The 17984-nt window shown below is 52.1% G+C and overlaps 9 protein-coding genes; 5 read left to right on the forward strand and 4 right to left on the reverse strand.

Annotated features, from left to right (window-relative positions):
- Nucleotides 1-465: 465 nt before the first annotated feature.
- Nucleotides 466-1689, reverse strand: RCC_09745 (related to XAP-5 protein; the record flags this gene model as incomplete). XM_023774984.1 has 3 exons in its annotated part: nt 466-861; nt 921-1434; nt 1493-1689. The coding sequence occupies 3 exons, from the start codon at nt 1687-1689 to the stop codon at nt 466-468; spliced, it is 1107 nt and encodes a 368-aa protein (XP_023630752.1).
- A 629-nt stretch (nt 1690-2318) lies between these two features.
- RCC_09746 (related to beta-1,4-mannosyl-glycoprotein 4-beta-N-acetylglucosaminyltransferase) lies at nt 2319-3392 on the forward strand (the record flags this gene model as incomplete). Its single annotated transcript, XM_023774985.1, has 1 exon — nt 2319-3392. One exon carries the CDS (start codon nt 2319-2321, stop codon nt 3390-3392), a length of 1074 nt encoding a protein of 357 aa, XP_023630753.1.
- A 2052-nt stretch (nt 3393-5444) lies between these two features.
- RCC_09747 (related to calcium dependent mitochondrial carrier protein, putative) lies at nt 5445-7598 on the forward strand (the record flags this gene model as incomplete). XM_023774986.1 has 6 exons in its annotated part: nt 5445-5571; nt 5660-5950; nt 6027-6704; nt 6760-6821; nt 6877-7491; nt 7551-7598. The coding sequence occupies 6 exons, from the start codon at nt 5445-5447 to the stop codon at nt 7596-7598; spliced, it is 1821 nt and encodes a 606-aa protein (XP_023630754.1).
- Nucleotides 7599-8000: 402 nt separating this feature from the next.
- RCC_09748 (probable haloacid-halidohydrolase and related hydrolases) lies at nt 8001-8957 on the forward strand (the record flags this gene model as incomplete). XM_023774987.1 has 3 exons in its annotated part: nt 8001-8017; nt 8083-8242; nt 8295-8957. 3 exons carry the CDS (start codon nt 8001-8003, stop codon nt 8955-8957), a joined length of 840 nt encoding a protein of 279 aa, XP_023630755.1.
- A 292-nt stretch (nt 8958-9249) lies between these two features.
- Nucleotides 9250-9590, reverse strand: RCC_09749 (uncharacterized protein; the record flags this gene model as incomplete). XM_023774988.1 has 2 exons in its annotated part: nt 9250-9498; nt 9564-9590. 2 exons carry the CDS (start codon nt 9588-9590, stop codon nt 9250-9252), a joined length of 276 nt encoding a protein of 91 aa, XP_023630756.1.
- Nucleotides 9591-9922: 332 nt separating this feature from the next.
- RCC_09750 (uncharacterized protein) lies at nt 9923-10363 on the forward strand (the record flags this gene model as incomplete). Its single annotated transcript, XM_023774989.1, has 1 exon — nt 9923-10363. One exon carries the CDS (start codon nt 9923-9925, stop codon nt 10361-10363), a length of 441 nt encoding a protein of 146 aa, XP_023630757.1.
- Nucleotides 10364-11297: 934 nt separating this feature from the next.
- On the reverse strand, nt 11298-12215 carry RCC_09751 (uncharacterized protein; the record flags this gene model as incomplete). Its single annotated transcript, XM_023774990.1, has 1 exon — nt 11298-12215. One exon carries the CDS (start codon nt 12213-12215, stop codon nt 11298-11300), a length of 918 nt encoding a protein of 305 aa, XP_023630758.1.
- Nucleotides 12216-14604: 2389 nt separating this feature from the next.
- On the forward strand, nt 14605-16347 carry RCC_09752 (related to nuclear associated protein; the record flags this gene model as incomplete). The annotated part of the gene is made up of 1 exon (XM_023774991.1): nt 14605-16347. The coding sequence occupies one exon, from the start codon at nt 14605-14607 to the stop codon at nt 16345-16347; it is 1743 nt and encodes a 580-aa protein (XP_023630759.1).
- A 156-nt stretch (nt 16348-16503) lies between these two features.
- Nucleotides 16504-17294, reverse strand: RCC_09753 (uncharacterized protein; the record flags this gene model as incomplete). XM_023774992.1 has 5 exons in its annotated part: nt 16504-16557; nt 16608-16774; nt 16829-16963; nt 17025-17055; nt 17112-17294. The coding sequence occupies 5 exons, from the start codon at nt 17292-17294 to the stop codon at nt 16504-16506; spliced, it is 570 nt and encodes a 189-aa protein (XP_023630760.1).
- Between the last annotated feature and the right edge of the window lie 690 nt (nt 17295-17984).

A 17984-nucleotide genomic window follows, 5' to 3' on the forward strand; every position in this document is an offset into this window, starting at 1 on the left:
CTAACTACTCGCTTGCCCAGATAGCTGACTTCATCTGGTTATTGGCATTTGACGCCCGGTTGACAGAGCATCTTCAAACCGTCGATATCTTATCGACATCTCACTGTTCATCCTCCAACGCCAGCCAGTACCCCCGGGACTCGCTCGGTAAGACGYCTGCAAACAGCCTGGTTGTTTTATCCTTTGGAATCCCGCAGACTTTTGCTCTGCCTCCCCGTGTCCCCTCTCTCACCTAAGTGTTTCGAACCCAGTCTCCCGTCGGCATAGCAGACTGCAATCGGCTGTGCATCTCTGCCGACCACTGATTGGCGCCCGTCATAATCGAAGTGTGCGGAAGCTGCGCGTCAAGGGCGTAGACTTGCACATTCAATTTGATTGATGAAAGATTGCAAGATCCAGACATCAATGCAGATCGTAACCCGGGAAGTCCATGCTGATGCCTGATCAGTCCCGCCGAATGCCAGATCACCTTGCCCTGGAGAAAAACATGTTGTTTCCGTCCTTGTCTTTTCTCACACCGGTCGAGTAGTCCCTCTTCTCGTCAAACTCCTCCCAGCTACTCGCAGGGTAGATGTGCTTGTTGCGCTCGTACCACCGGCGATCGACCACTTTCGTCAAGTTCGGATCGTCGTTGAAGCCTTCCAGCTCTGAATCGTCAAGACCGACCACAGCCGCAGCCGCAGCTTGCTGCCGCCGTTCTGCAGCTGTCATGAGCCCCGCTTGCACTTCTTCATCCTTACGTTCCGTCGACGAAGGCAAAAGATTCTTTGGTGTTGCGGGTGTCGGCTCGGAGGAATAGACGAATAATGGCCCAAGATAACCAACCGTATGGTTGATAATAAAGTAATAGAAATCCTGGTGCTGGATCAAAGGTCAGCAACGCAGCAAGCCATGAATCTCTCTAGAAACGAATGTCCTACCTGAGGAATGATGATATCACCCTTGACCAGCATCAGGTCGTCCACGGATATTCTCGCCCAATCGCGCCGACTCTTGTCTGCCCTGTCGGCTCCGACCTTCCTCGCCCGCTCCAGGAACAACCAGATATGATCACCTTTCTTCATCCGGCACATACCGCCAGGCGCGTTCTTTCCATCGTAGAACACAAAAGGCAGCACAAATTCCGTCGCTTTCACAGCCTCCTGAATCTGGGTGTACTCCTTTCTGAGAGCCTCCTTCAACTGCGCTTCCTTCAGCAAGGCGGACTTTGTGAGAGCTTTTGGCTGGTGTGCAACAGTTGCGTTTGGGCGCAGACCACGCTTCTTGAATGGCTGCACCGAGTCTGAGTTGCTGTTCTCGGCAGGTGTGTTGGACCGCGCCGTATTGGTGTCGGTCTCATCGGTCTCGGCATCCGCTTCTTCGTCGTTGAAGGATAGGATGCCCTTCTTCACGCCCTTCTTCCGCTTCTTGAATGCGCTTGGAGCGGCCGTCTCACTGTGCTGGGGTCGTCAGCACCCGTTCAAATAAATACCAACAACACGATGGTCCTTACCGCCCTTCCGGTGTCGTTGCGCCGCTGCCGCCGACATCTTGCGCAGCTTCCAGAGCTTCTGCGCGTCTCTTGCGGAAGTCATCGAGCGTTACGAGTCCAATTGTCTCTTCTTTCAGCCGATCTTCGACGGCATGCGCCTGAGAAGTCCATCGAGACGTGTTGGGCGTTGAGCTGCCCGACTCAGAAGCGTCGGCCATTTTATGATATCGGATGTTGTTGAATATACAGAGCTTGAGACTGTTGGAAGTGAAGCAATCAAAAGCTCAGCAGCGGGCGAATTCCGCGTTGCGATCCTGACATCTGACGACCAACACCACTAGGTAGAACATATCCGACATGCATCTCCTCAGTCTGTAGAGTACATGTAAGCTACTCCTACTCGACTGGCCGACTCATCAGACCTGAGCAGTATGCTCGACATGGGCCTCGGCGACGGCGGCGCGCATCTGCATTTAACACCCTTGCCCCCACCATCAAATCTCCACGCGAAGGGAGGAGCGAGCCGCCTCCGACAAATCGGATACCCTAAACCTTACAACGATCATATCCAAATGCAGTCCAGCTCCTTGGTTTCGACCACGCAAACGTTCTCCTTTCATCTTGTCTTCATGACATCTTCGATGGTATCTGACTGACAGCGACCATCCATCATGCCAATGCCGAGAGCATCATGAACTGACAGCACGGTACAATTTTGCAGCATGATATCCGCGATTCCCCTGGCTCTGGACATCCCGATATTTCTTTCTTACACTGTCGAAAGGCGGGACAGAATTATMAGAATATAGTCGTTATGGCTCGAAACTATTCGCGTCCGCGGCGAAATATGCTCCTTACCACTGCAGCAATCTCAACAACCTTACTCCTGCTGTTCATATTGCGGAATCGCCAGACAGCCGCAGCACAATTACCCTGGAGCTACACAAACTTGTATGGCCATTCTCCTCCCACGGCGGATTACGAAGAAACAGACATTTGCAAAGCACATGGCTATCATCAGTTCCAACATCCCGATGGAGAGGAAGGCAAACGAAAGGTCTTTGACCTCTTCCTCTTCTCCTCCGAACTGGACTGGTTGGAGATCCGCCTGAACACCCTTGCTCCATACGTAGACTATTTTGTCATCGTGGAATCAGCGACGACGTTCACAGGGAAGCCCAAACCTCTTCATCTAAAAGAGAACTGGTCTAGATTCGCGGAATTTCACGAAAAGATCGTGCACAAAGTGGTCGAGGACCCTGGTCCAGAAATCGGCACGAGCACCTGGCAGCATGAGGACTTCTTGCGGAATTCATTATTCTACAGCGCTTTTCCAATGGAGCAGGCGAGGGAAGGAGTGGATGTCATTATTGTTTCTGATGTTGATGAAGTTCCCAAACCTGAGACCGTGGATGTCTTGAAACACTGTCAATTCCCAGAGAGGTTGACCTTGCAGAGTCGCTTTTATTATTACAGTTTCCAATGGGAGCATATTGGACCGCAGTGGCCACATCCGCAGGCCACGACGTTCCGAGGGAAAGAAGYCACGATTTCGCCAAACTTCCTGAGAAATGGAATTGGAGGAAGCTGGTGGAGACGGTGGTGGGAAAGCGGATATATGAGAAATGCCGGATGGCATTGCTCGAGCTGTTTCTCCACGCTGGAGGCTATGAAGGATAAGATGGCTTCGTTCAGTCACACCCCTTGGAACACAGAAGCCAATAGGAACGAAAAGACGATAGTGGGGCGGGTCAGGAAAGGCCAGGATCTGTTCGCCCGGGTTGGCGAGAAGTATGCGCGGGTTGAGAAGAACAAGGATGTGCCTGAATATATCCTACATCGCCCGGACGTGTTTGGATACTTGACCAACCGTGATGGAGACGATGCTGGTTTCAAGGACTGGCCGCCTGGAGGGGCCTAGCGATAGCTGCCCTATCCTGAAGGACAGGAAGAATTCCGGGAACCAGTCCCCAGTAATGATCGCTAGCAAGCAGAAGGTCGTGATAGCACATGCGAGCAATGACGGAGCTTTGTACCAACGGCAACGTGCACTACCAGTAGCTATGGCGCCTGATCAGCAGTCAACGCCGAGCACTGTATCATCACAAAAGTAGGACAGTCAGCCTCGCCACTTCATCACCGAAACTGATCGACGTGTATTTACGACGGAATCATAGCTCTTGATTCCGTTCATCTGACCTGTCGCAGAGTCATGCTTACTCCCCGACGCCTATATATGTTCCTCGTGCGGAATCATTCACTTTGATTGGTCAAATTTTCCAGGAACGGCAAGACCTCGCACGAACGAACAGCGAATCGTAGGTGGGGCTGCACCCACAACCATGTCCTATGTACCCAACCACGCAGATATCCCCGCTATGTTGCCGATTTTGCGGTAATGAGTGAGAGGTAAATGCTGGGTCGTAGATAAAGGCTGCACTCATATATGACGCTGTTCGGAGGTCGAAGAGTTCTAAGTGACTCACATATCTTTGCGAGGGATATCTCGTGTACATCTGCTAAATACATATTGATCGAAGGGAAGGCTGTTGATCCGCATTGCTCATCGGAGATATACACCAAGATGAATACGCTGTCTCTGGTCCTGAACGGCCGTACAGCCACCGAGATCTCACTCCTACCCGAACGACAACACAGCTCTCTCACACGTCTCACTCGAAGCTTTTCCTCTTCAATCTCTCTCCCAACGCTCGCTACGTTCGGCTCCGCCCCTCCATCCCCCACTCTGTCTGGAGCTTCTACACCGCGATCCAGACCAGGAAGCTCAAGAAGATCCAGCAAAGATTCTCCTGGCTGGTACAATACCGAGAACAATCTCACGTTGGATGATTTTGCGAGAAGACTAGAAACACGAATGAAGAAGTTTGAGATTTGGAGAGGARAATCTGCACAAAGTGTGGTCATGGCATTGATGAGGCCGACACCAGTTGTGTTGTTTCTGTTCAATCCCATTGCGTTGATGCTGTGGTTTGTTGTGTTGGTTTGGTGGTTGAGCAGTGGGAAGGGGAGTGCTGGGTGAGAGTGATTGAGAAGAGATGCATGCAGAAGACGGTGGAATGTCTTGACCTCCTTGTTGATGCCTTCACTCTGGCACCAATGACCGACCCGTAAACCCTCGAGATCCTGGGTTCATTGGGTTGCCTTCTCACGCAACACATCCTACATTGGGAGGCCCAGCGGTTTGCTTGAAGAGACGGCATTATTGGCGTCTTCGATTCATCAGCTGTACCGGGCACCGTCGAGGGTCGGACGAGCATATACAGGCGAGATCGAGTCGAGCTTACAAGAAGGCCGATGCCAGGGTTCCTGGCTTGCCCATACGAGTTGAATGTTATCCGGGAACCGATAGAGGGTCGTCGCAGTGACGCCAGGCAACAGGATGATGTAACGGCGAAGGTCTTTAGATATGGTCAATGAAGTTTGAAAAGATACCTCTTCTGTTCCCTATCTTCGGCGGTGAACAATGTTAACAGCAATAGCAATAGGGGGGTCGGAAGCGATCGGTCTTTGCGGTAGATGGAAGTTTAGCCAAGCGAGTGGGTACCTGTCAAGTCAGCAAACTATGTCATTGGACAGAAAGCTTCAGCAGCAGCAACAGATCTCGTCCGTCGTGGTGGTTCACGGTGTCTCCATCGTTCTTAAACACGGACAAGTGCAGATTCGGAACCGCGAACGCGTGCAGTCTGCCGGACCACCATCTACTATCGCTACACATTTCTTCTAATTTGTTGGACCTGCGCGAACCCGACGCCCGCGAGCTGCACAAGACACACACCTCCTCTCCCGGCACTACCCGCACCACCTGTCACATCTTCTACAGTCGCGATACATACTGTCATACGACGCCGTTCCTCCGCCATAGAATCGCTCCAGGACCCCCTATACTCCGGTCGGGCCTCCCGATCACCCGCAATGCGGGCGAGATAGCACAGTGCCCTTGCGATTGGCGGCTATGGACGGCGAGAGCCAAGCACAGCGGGAGCAGCGACTTCAGCAGCTATGGCGCAGGCTCGACGTGCGCCGTACCGGCAGCTTGGACTATGCCGACTTGAAGCAAGGACTAGAGAAGATGCAGCACCGTGAGCCTCCCATCCATTATCCCAACATTCCAGCAGCTGGTTCTTCAAGATATCTTTGACGAATCGCTGATCAATTTATCAAACACAGCCCTTAAGGATGCCGACGCCCTCATCAAAGACATGCTACGCGCGTGTGACATCGACCACGACGGCCGTATCAGCTACAAAGAGTTCTGCCGCTTCTGTACGCAGACGGAAAAGGAACTATGGCAGTTGTTCCAAGCCATCGACCGTGACTCTAGTGGAAAACTGGAGAAGAAGGAGCTTTCTGCTGCCTTTGAAAGAGCTGGCGTGGCTGTATCCAACGCACGATTAGAACGTTTCTTCAACTACATCGACAAGGACCACGATGGCACCATCGACTTCAGCGAATGGCGGGGTAGGCACTACACCATGGAGAAACAGACTCCTCAAACACATTTGCGTGGAAGAGAGGGCTAACGGAAGCTGGGTAGATTTCCTGCTCTTCATTCCTACCAACGCACCCGGCCTCAAGGCCATTTTCTCCTATTACCAATCTACCTCGAAGATTTCCGCCGAAGGCGATGTTCATATGAGCGACGAGGCTCTACAAGGGTTAGGTACGGTTCTCGCTTTTCTAAAAAATGCGCTGTTCGGCGCAGTTACCCAGCTTGTTGAACCGGCCAAACGACCTTTGGTGGACCACCACGATACGACCAGCCAGGCCACGCCTATATCCATGTGGGAAGGCAGTGAGAGTCGGCCACAGCTACACTTTCCCGGTGTTGACGACGACAACACCACCGACGACGACCCCTACATGCCGCTTAAGCCAGCCCGTCGGAAAGAAGACAACGCGAAAGCTCCGGATGTGACGTCCGATGGACAGCAATCGCAGGATGAAGGCAAGAAGAACGTCAAGCTGATAGACTTCGTGCCCCATGTAGGCTACTTTGCGGCCGGAGGTCTCAGCGGTATTACCTCTAGAACCCTGACCGCGCCACTCGACAGGCTCAAAGTGTACCTGATCGCGCAGACGGGCAATGCAGACGATGCCGTACGGCTTGCCAAGAAGGGTCGACCTCTCGCTGCGACCAAGCATGGTGCTAGGACGCTGATGTTGGCATGGAATGAGTTGTGGRCCGCGGGCGGCATTCGTAGTCTGTTTGCTGGTGAGTTCGACGTGAAGTAGATGCCGAGCAATACGGGACTGATTGAACGTGACAGGAAATGGCCTCAACGTTATAAAAGTCATGCCGGAATCATCCGTCAAATTTGGCGCGTACGAGGTAAGATCTGTATTCTCTCCTTCGACATTGCGACTGGGCTAACGAAGAACACCAGGCCTCCAAACGTGCAATCGCTGGTTTAGAGGGCCACAACGACCCGAAACGTATCAAGCCTACATCCATGTTCGTAGCCGGTGGCATGGCTGGAATGGTAGCACAAGCGGCCGTCTATCCGCTTGATACGCTCAAGTTCCAGATGCAGTGCTCGACCATCGCAGGCGGTGAGACGGGCAATCGTCTCATCATGTCCACGGCTGGAAAGATGTGGCGAAATGGCGGCATTCAGGCCTTCTACCGCGKTCTCCCTATGGGCTTGATAGGAATGTTTCCCTACGCGGCCATTGACCTGAGCGTGTTTGAGACGCTGAAGAAGAAGATGGTGGCGAGAAGCCGACGATTGGATCCCACGATAAAGCATGACGAGGATGCTCTCCCGGGTAACTTCTATCTCGCGCTGATGGGTGGCTTCAGTGGGGCTATTGGTGCGAGTGCGGTTTACCCCATCAATCTGCTGCGTACTAGGCTGCAGAGTCAGGGTACACCAGGCCATCCACGAACCTACACCGGCATTATGGATGTCACGCGACAGACACTGAAAGGAGAGGGAGTAAGGGGTTTGTTCAAGGGTCTGACTCCGAATCTGTTCAAAGTCGTTCCGTCGGTGTCAATCGTAAGTCTATCATGCGAGAATGTTTATCGATTGTGGAGTTTGCTGACCCGTGTCCATAGACTTATGTTGTTTATGAGAACACGAAGAAGGCGTTGCATCTGCAGTGAAGCGGAAGAGCTCAACGACAAATTTATAAGAAACCCAATTCATCAAGTTGAAAACCTTGGAGGAGACGCAACATCGTGAGCAAATGGTGGAATGAGGTCGACCGCTTTGGATACATGAGAGATCGATATGGAATCGAAGCGTAGCATGCGAGGAGGTCAAGGCAAGCAAGAACATTCTTGCATTTGAAGCGGAAAGATACCCTTTGTTACGGACTTGGGCGTTGATTTGCATATTGCCAGACTAATGGCGGGTGAGACGAGATGGATATTTTATATCGTTCTTTCGGATTTAGGTATGATGATGTAAACTCAATCGCCCCGCTGCATCTTTCTCCCCATCTCATCGTGCATGCACCACTGCTTCTTGTTACACACACACACACCAAACAAGCCATTCCAACAATGGCGCCCTCGAAACAGTGAGTCTACTGCCCAAATTGACCTCATCACCGGCGCTCACAGCTGATGCACAGGTTGCATCCAGGGTCCCCGCAATTCGGGCCTGTCTCTTCGACATGGACGGCCTGTTGATCGACTCCGAGGACAAATATACTATCTGCACGAATGCAGTGCTGCGAGAATATGGAAAGCCGGATCTACCATGGAACATCAAGGCGCAGATGCAAGGCAGACCTGGTCCTACGGTATGGCCGTCAACACCCACTTCGGTAGACCACTCCCACTGACGATCCGCAGGCTGGCAAGATCTTCATGGATTGGGCTCAACTTCCCATCTCCCGCGAGGAGATGATTGCCAAAGTCAACGTTCATCAAAAGCAACACTTTGGGTTCTGCAAGACACTCCCTGGGGTCCCTGAGCTCCTCTCTACCCTCGCAAAACGCACGACTCCGGCCATACAGATCGCACTGGCAACCAGTTCACATAAAGCGAACTTCGAACTCAAGACGAAGCATTTGGAGCAGCACTTCAAGGTCTTTGAGGAGGAACATAGAGTGCTGGGGGACGATGAGAGAATCGCACAGGGGAGGGGCAAGCCGGCTCCGGATATCTATCTGCTTGCATTGAAGACAATCAATGATCGATTGAAGAGAGAGGGAAAAGAAGAGGTCAAACCGGAGGAGTGCTTGGTGTTTGAGGATAGTGTTCCAGGTGTGGAGAGTGGGAGGAGAGCGGGGATGCAGGTTGTGTGGTGTCCTCATCCAGGCTTGTTGCAGGAATACGAGGGACGGGAGGATGAGGTTCTTGCAGGCTTGACGGGGGAGATGAAGGAGGCCGAAGGAGGGAATGGTGCTGCACCGGGAGAAGTTGGAGATGGATGGGCGAGATTGTTCTCTACGCTGGAGGCTTTCCCTTATGCAGATTATGGGATCCAGGTTGCGGGTGGAGAAAGATTATGAAAAGGTTCATGATCGAAGCATGGACGAACGCATGGAAACAACGAAGCGGGAAGAGATGAAAGCATACAACCATCAAGTCATTCCGGCATTGAAAGTCTAGAGTAGCTATCGTCACTCAAATATCAGGCTCGTCATAGTCATTGAGTGCAACTTTGTGTATTCCGCCAGGAGTACATTGATTCCTTGTGTGCTGAGATGTGTGCTGTTGTAACCACATGGCATTTTTGTCGCGACTGCCTATGGGTTGTCAACGACATTCTTCGAATGTTGGAAGATCGATCACAGCTCACCATTACTTCTTCTTCTGCAAGTTGTTGGGATCACCCTCGGCAGCGGCCGCCTGCAGTTGCGCGGTCGTCATGCTGGACGACGTGGTTGAGAGTTTCTCAGCCGCTGATGCTTGTGGTGCCGACTGAGCAGGCTGCTGTCTGGTGGCATTCTTCTTCATAGATGGATCAAACGAACTGCCAAAGTGAGAGCCCAAACCAGTCTCGGTAGATGGCTCTGGCTCGTTAGTGGGATCGAGATAGTCGACTGCTGTCTGGGGAGGTGTCAGCACGATCCTCCTCTCAAAGGAGGGCAATGCTTTTGAAGGTGACAACGCACCTTTGAATCACCAGCGCTATTCTCCATGTTTGCAAAGTGTGTCTTGTCAAGTGTAGTGACTCGAGATGTTTGTTCTGACCAATGTGAATGGAACAGTGGCTGTGGGATGTGGCTGCGATTGTGGGGTGCTTCAGGACAAGAGGGGAAGGAACTCAGGAGCAGCAACGACCGAGTCGATCATACTTCACCTCGCTCCCTGATGCTTGCACTTGCACATCATCACCTTCGTCAAGATCGCAAACACCGGCGTTATGAGATCTGCGTCTCGGGACCTCCCAACAGAAATCTGGCTCTCCATCCTCCGCCATGTCCCGCCATACGATCTATTCCACGCGCTTCGTCTGGTGGACCATCGCACCATGGTCTGCGCCAATGACATATTTCGTAACGAGCTGCTCCCGACTCTGAAGATCAGCATCCACGTATCTCTTGCAAGCGAGTATCCGCTACGTCCGGGCGGCCACGCGCAAATGATCTTCAAGTTCCATCATATCGATTTGGGTGAAGGCTTCGAGACTGCACAGTTTTCTCTCCAATGCGTGGAACCCAGCACCCGTAGGGAGCGAGCTCTGGTCAAATTGCATCAGTCTGTTCAGGCAGATGCATTGACTGATTGGCAAGTCTTCCAAATGTGCTTGCCGCCTGGTGAATTTGTGAGCCTACACGGGCGAGCATGGCACGGGTTTGGCAATGGATGCATTGATTCTGGCGCTGGGGGCGATACTTTGAAACTGGACTGGCGAAAGCTTGTGTCCGCATACCTTGCGAGATCTTTCGATGAGTTCGTGACAAGTATCTGAAGTTTCCCTTAGCGAAATGAAAGTTATTAGAGCATTTCAAGCGCGGCGTTGCGTGAGGTCTCGGAKAGGTCATCTTAGCATCTCAAGAGACCATACCATAAATATCTGTACTACCCGCAGATGATGCGAAATGCTGAGGATGCAGAAAGTGTCTGTAACGAAGGACTTTACGATGTTTCCTGTTTTGTTTACACACACATATATATATATATATATATATACATATACAGTACCTATTCTTCAAAGACGAACAAGACTGTATAAAAGGCCACGCCACGGCGGCATAAGTCTGTTCATTCTATCACTTCTAATCCCAGGTCCCGCTCGCAGATAAGACGCCCAAGACTCAAGCCTCAACAGCGATATGTCGTTCTCATGATCCCATCCCTGAGCCCACCCCCCACGTCTGGGCAAAAAGCTATTCAGACCACTCATCGAAATCTATGCGTCAGAGAATTCAAGAGGCATGGCCCGTCTCCTCAACGGCTCAAACCATCTGCGTTTCCCTGCCCCACAACGGTTTCTGCCCCACACTCGAGAATGTGACGCAACGTTGTTCTTGCTTTTCGTGCGCGTGCGCATATGAGCGCGAATGGTTGATTTGCAACTGTGAGGTGCTGCCCACGTTTCCGCATCAGGTTCGCGTCATCGAATGTATGTCCCATTCACTCCAGCATGTGATGAATGGCAAATCGGGATAGACGTCGATCTCCATCATCAGAGGGGCACGCTGCTCGCTCGGCGCAACACACCAATGTGTTGGGTGCTTATGTTCGTGCCAGCAAAGTCCGATTAGGTTGCCATTGAACGGTATACTCGTTCTGTCGTTTGCAGACAGTCCTTGTGGCATTGCAGGCGTAATTCCAATGATAGTCCCAAGGTGGTAAGATACTCAACTTCAATGTGACAAAGATTATTGACCCGCCACCCAGCCTCAACCTGGAGGACATGATTGACTGAAACCACCGACTGTGCCACTTCGCCATCGCGCTGCACCGGCGCCCGGTTCATCGTTTGCTTCTGTTGCGCATCTCAAGACCTGCAATCGCGGTGGAGAAGAAATTTGACCCCATGCAGTTTCCTCTTTCGACATAGCATGTCCGTCGCTGATCCGCTGGGAGTTTCGGGATGACATGTGACCGGAGGAGGCGCCTTCTGAGTGCGAATGAGCAAGTCTTGGAGGTGTGTCCATGGGGTGTGATCGCGGAGCGTTTTGTTGCAAGCTAAGTCCTGCAGGATCGGGAAGTTCCAACGTTCGCCGTTTTGCAGCAATCGCGCTGGTTGGTGTAAACTTCGGGGGAGACGCAGGACTCTGATTGCCGACATAGCGAGGATATTCTGTCCAGGTATACGCAGGTAATCTTCTGTAAGCCGACGGCGGTTTGTCCGGTGATTGCGATGCACCTGTGCTTCGGACCAGATCGAACTGTGGAGTATGCGGGGACAGAGTTGGATCCGATCCGACCTCGCTGGACGAAGCGCATGTCTCAGACCCGCTCAACTCTCTGCGTATTTGGAGGTCTCTCTGCATCCGCYGCTGGGCATCCAGCGAGCCGCCAACATCTGACTCTGCCTGCGCCTGCGCCTGACCATGCGAGGCGTACTGCTGACTAGAGACCACTGTTTGGAAGGGATGATCTTGATGCGATTTCGAGGAAGATGCACCAGTATCAGATGTAGTCGTTGCCAACTTCTTGTAGTGGCCTCGTTTGCTTTCCTGTCCCGTCTGCTTTGGCAACTTGGACTTTTTGCGCTTCCTGGGTCCAATCCGATGGGAGTATTGGGCAGCGACAGAGCGAACTTGCCGCCTGGTTGCCTCGTCCTGGTCACCGTAGAATAGAATAGCCTCCATATCCGCTCGGTCGCAAAGAGTCGCACGGAAGCGGTCGATCGGCCATGGCGGATGGATCGGTACTCATGTACTCCCAAAAGGTCAACACATCATCTGTGCCGCAGAAATGAACCCTGACGAGCCTGGCCAAGCACAGCACACCCGCGTGTCCGCGACTGGGATGCCACCGACTTGCTAGCCTTTTACAGCAGGCGCAAGCTTGCTGGGATAGATTTGAGCACAATCCGCATCAGGAAGATTTTAGCTCAGGTGATACGTTTCCACCAGTGAAATGTCCTCGGCATCACGCAGTAGGCTTTCTGTCATGCTAAATTAGGTTATGTCATTGATTGACAAGGCCGCGTCGGCACAACCGCGCATTCGGAGCACAGCAAGATTATTTTACGCTTTCCTCTTCCAGGGCTGCTGCGTAATTTTGTCTCACCAAAGTCATTACCGCGGCGTCGTCATTGCAGTCACTAAAATGATGCTTCGACCAGCTCGGTGTATATTGGTCAAGCGCGAATCGAAGTCATCATCTATTGGATGCGTCTGGCCAGGCCCAATACCAACTTCAAGCTCGCTCGCTCACTTTTTGCTTTCTCGCGGCCCGCTGTGTGCCAGTCTAGTTGCAGTGACTATTACAGTTGATCCGCTCGATGCCACCGGTCGATGTTATATGTGCACCAATTGCAAGTTGGCGAGACATCGTGGTCGACTCGATAGCAGCGCGTCTCGTGATGTACGAGCGCGGTAAATCATTACCACAAAGGAGTCATAGGAGCGTAAAGTACTCCTGCGTGACAATCGACCCCCTAATTGGCCTTCTCCCCGGCCGTTGCCTTGAACCGGAAAGTGCAGTCCGCGACGTCTGCTGTGATCTGGGATCGCGTGAGACATCGCTGGACCTGTTGCAGAACTGCCGGCTTTCTTTCCTTCTTTTCCGTCGGCGAATTCGGCTGATAGGTAACCGCCTTCGCCTACTTTTTTTACGATCCTGGTGAAAAGTGTAATCCAAACACTTGACGGGATGCYGATGCAGACGAAGATCCGGCCGGATTAGCTCAAACTCCAAATACAGTGTTTTCCCATTTCGGCACTTTGGACTTTGGAGAAGTCCAGACTTCAGCGTGGGGCAAACGTGTTGGCGCGCCGAAGGTGCCGCTGCGGCGCGCCTAGAGACCTTACAGTAACTCAGCGTGTCTCTATGCGCCAAGTCGGAATCACAAGCTCGATTTGATATGACATCTTCGAGACATGGCTCGCAACGCAGCAATATGGTATACGGAGTAGAGTGCTCGAGTGCCAAAAATCCACAGAGACTCACAGTCTCACGCTGCTTGGTATTGCAGGGCCAATCCGGAGCCTGCATATCGCCACCCTCCAAAACTAGGTACCTCCGAAAGTATTGTGTGAGAAGGATCGAATTGTAGCGTCCGGTACTCAGGCTAGGTAGTAATCAATTTTCATCTCATCCGATCGGTRCCTTCATGTGACAGAATTTGACGCATGTGTCGGCCAACTTTCATGACGATGGTGTGCTCTCGATTTGGTAGCTGTCGCCGTCAGTGTTTGCCCGGTGCAATTGGCTAGCGATTGCGGATAGAGGTCCGACGAGAAGGATGCGGCAACTTCCAAGCCTCGTTTCGAATTGCGCCTCGAGGGAGACACGCGAGCTCGTCTCGCGAACCAGGTTTTTAGCGAGAGTTGTAACTATGAACGCTAGATCCTTTAGCCAGCGATCGGAACCATTGGATTCGCTGCAAAAGTGGTCCAATTGGGTTACATTGTTTGTCTGTTACGAAGACGCACGAGGAGTAGTTTACACGCTGCTCTTGCCTCCCGTCGATCCAAATACGGAACATGCCACGAACAAGGGAGCCTGCCAAGTGTCTATACCGAGCGAGATTGCTCGATGGCCCAATGCATTCGCGCTACAAGTTCAGGCTGCGTTGAATGCGGAAGGAGAACGGTCACAGCTTTGCGATGCGATGATAGTGGGCAAGTTGCAGAAGCCCGCCAGAATGCGCAAGTGGCGGTGTTCGAAGCAGCGGCTCGCCTATAGCTAGCTATACGCTGCGAGCTCTCAAAGGTGCAGGTGGTTCTGTTGTATCGGGGTTTGYCATGTGGACAATGTACTTGAATCGGTCAAAGGCAGATTACTCAGCGCGGTTCCGATGACATGTCAGCCTGAGCGCATGTTGCCTCGCGAGACTTTGTGAGCCTTGCTTCTCCCTCGTCAAAGTCGCGGAAGAGTCTGGTATGGCGTACGTTGACGTTGTCGTGCGCAGAGCAGCCGAGCAGTGGAAGCTGCCCGGGCTTTTTAAGCTTTCGTCAAACCTTCCAAAGTCCGTGTTCCTGCTCGATACTTTCCTCCAGCAAGTTGAACTAACACATCGCAAACGACATCATGACAAGCATCGATGAACTCTTCAAGAAGCCAGGAGCGTCAGTTGCATCGCACAAGCGCAAGTTCGAGGCACCAGACGCACAAGCAGTGTACAAAGCCACGAAACTGTCAAGCTCTTCATCACCAAATCACACGAATGGCGCAACAGTAGAGGACGCGGAGGACGACGACTTAGAGGCTGGGCCAGAGCTACCCCCGGATGACGAAGATGACGACGAAGATGGTCGCTTCTTTGGCAGCGGCGTGACCAAAGGCGGCGAAGAGGCATTGGACTATTTGGATGAGCAGGATGGAGAAGATCTCAAAGAGGAAATTATCGATTCGGCATGGCTACGGCGGCTAGCGACGAGCTTCGAGAAGAAGGTGGTGAAGAACGCGCAACTCAGAGCACGATACGAGAACGATCCGGCAAAGTTCATCGATTCTGAAGCAGACTTGGATGCGGAGATCAAGAGCTGGAGCTTGCTGAGTGAACACCCTGAGCTATATGTTGAATTCGCAGAGTCCAACTCGGTCGCGAGTCTGGTCGGATTGTTGGCGCATGAAAACACGGACATTGCGATCGGCGCGATTGAGATACTCTCTGAATTACTGGACGAGGACGTGGAAGCTGGGCCGGATCAATGGAGTGCTCTCGCTGGTGCAATGCTCGATGCCGATCTTCTTGACCTACTCATGAGCAATCTGGCACGACTGGATGAGGATAACGAGAGTGATCGAAGCGGAGTCTATCACAGTCTGTCGGTGCTGGAGAACCTTGCTAGCCAGCAATCCGTAGCGGAGAAGATTGGCCAGGAGAAAGTGCTGCTGTGGTTGTGTAACCGCGCGAAAAAGGCAGAAAAGCCTGTCGGCCAAAACAAGCAGTACGCTGCAGAAGTGCTTCAAGTGCTCCTGCAGAGTTCAGTGCCGCTGCGAAGGCGGCTAGCTGAGGACATCGATGGCGTCGATCTTTTTCTCCAGCTACTTGCCGCATATCGAAAACGCGACCCACCAAAGGACAGCCACGAGGAAGAATTTGCGGAGAACTTGTTTGATGCGTTGACATGTGTTGTCGACGAGCCAGAAGGCAAGAGCAAGTTCGTCGAAGCGGAAGGAGTGKAGCTATGCCTCATTATGCTGAAGGAAGGCACGAAAAATATCTCTCAACGAGCACTACGCGTTCTAGATCACGCAGTGGGCTCGCAACGTGRGTCTTCTTCTGCAAACGTCTGCGAAAGGGTGGTTGAAGCTGCGGGTCTCAAACCAATCTTCTCGATGTTCATGAAGAAGGCCGATAGTACGGTAACAGAACACATCTTGGGCATATCGGCTGCGTTGCTGCGTTTTCTTGCTGGAGAATCGCCGGCGAGAATACGAACACTTGCCAAGTTCGCCGAAAAGGATTACGAGAAGGTGGCGAAGCTGCTTCAGCTGCGCAAGGACTACGCTCGAAAGGTGGCAGTCGTTGACAAGAACATCGCCCATGAGCAATMAACGCTCTCCGCAGAGGAGAGCGAGGAGCGTGCTGATGAGTGGTTCTCGCGCCGTTTGGACRGCGGCTTGTTCTGCCTACAGACGATTGATGTCATCCTCGCGTGGCTCATCGCGGAGGATCAAGTCGTGAAAAAGAAAGTGCAAGCGCTTTCCGTTGATGAGGACCTCTTCAACAATATCCGCAAGTCACTCGACGAGCAAAGGAAAGGTCTCGAGGACGATGAAGACACGAGAGAGATGCTGGAGACGCTGATCGGGTTTCTTGTATAAGTAGTCGTAGTTTGTACAGAATCGACTCTCGTGACGTTGCCTGGTCCGAATGTCACACTGAGGCTGCTGGCGCTGGGACAGGCTGAATGTGACCGGTATGATAGGTGAATTTACGTGAGCTAGAGCCGTGTGTCAAACTGGGAGTAGATTCTTCATCTACTTGCGGTGCCGCCTCCGGCTTTGCTGCTTGGGTTCACCAACTCGATATCGCTACTCTCCTCGTAAGTTGCTTCGCCGCTACTTTTTGGGGGAGCACGCACACTAGGCGGAGGAGCATCCGGCTCATCCGTATAGTCCAGGTTTATAGATCCCCCTCCAACAACGGGCTCTGTCCCTCCACCAACTTGAWCTTCCTTGCCAGGTTCTTCTCGTCGTCCAATGATGACGGATCCGATGACTAACATTACGGCACCTAACCACCAGAGTCCTAGATAGTTGTCAGATGTCGTGGTCCAGTGATCTGTGTACAGCTTGGATTTACCAGGTAATGACTCTGTGAAGATCACGGCGCCGAGCAAAGCAGTAAGGAAGAAGTTGGCGCTGGTGTTGATTACGCTCACTCGTACTGTGCTACTCGCAAGAGTCAAAGCACGCGTGAAAAGTCCCCACATTACGGCTGGGAGAGGAAGTGTGTTAGTATAGCTTGAGCTTAGGTGCATATGAAGGAAGATAACAACCATTGAAAGCCAAATTCATCAAAAAGAAGAACTGTCAAAATGTCAGATGGCGCGTTCGATTGGCTTCGTATGGATTTTCTTTCTCACGCCTCTGATGAGGAATTCCACGATCACGCTGGGCTCATCTAGTCCAAAGAGATGCGAGATTCCGGTTGCCCATGAGGTTGTCAGAGATGTCGTCGTGAGCTTCGCGAAAACTCCGTTAAGAGCCGCGCAGCCTCCGGATGCGATTGCGTAGAAGAGCCATTGCGTTTTGGGCTGTGTGGACATGATGGCTGGCGGTCCGAGTTGGTTGTAACCAGGAGGTACTTTAGGTGAGGTCGTTGTAAGGAGGTCAATCCACGAACGTCTTGCTCGGGGCGTCCCACGAGTTCCGCAGCCCATGAGTCTACAACTGAGATTGTTGCACATTGTCTTCCAGCAGGAACACCCACAATTTGACCATGTACAACAAACTTGCTTTCTCAACTATCCTGCAATCATACCTAGGTATCTGGAGGATCGACACCGTCGAGCTTTAGTACGCAACCCAAAGATGGGAGAGGCAAACACAATCAACAGACGACATCTCTGGAATGAGCAAATTGATTCATTGAATGTGCTTTCTAGACTACTTTCTTGGCTTTTGGTCAATATCAGCGTAAGGTCACTGTCACAACGAAAATTCAAGTAGTCTATTTTGTGCCAACGGGGCCCAACGATAGCGTACACTTTTGACTATACTGAATGGGCATCGTGAGATACATCCCCGAAAGCTTCACTTTGCCATTCTTGTGAGCGCTAGAAAGCACATCTGAGTAACGCAGCCCCTCAGTCATGCTCCTTTCTCACTACGGGCTTACGGTTGAGGACCGGCTCCTGTTTGATTCGTGGCTCCTGTTTGATATGTGGCTCCTGCTTGATGCGTGGCTCCTGTTTGATGCGTGGCTCCTGTTTGATGATTGGCTCCCGGTCGATCAC

The sequence above is a fragment of the Ramularia collo-cygni genome (assembly GCF_900074925.1).
Source record: "Ramularia collo-cygni strain URUG2 genome assembly, contig: RCC_scaffold19, whole genome shotgun sequence".
NCBI lineage: Eukaryota > Fungi > Ascomycota > Dothideomycetes > Mycosphaerellales > Mycosphaerellaceae > Ramularia > Ramularia collo-cygni.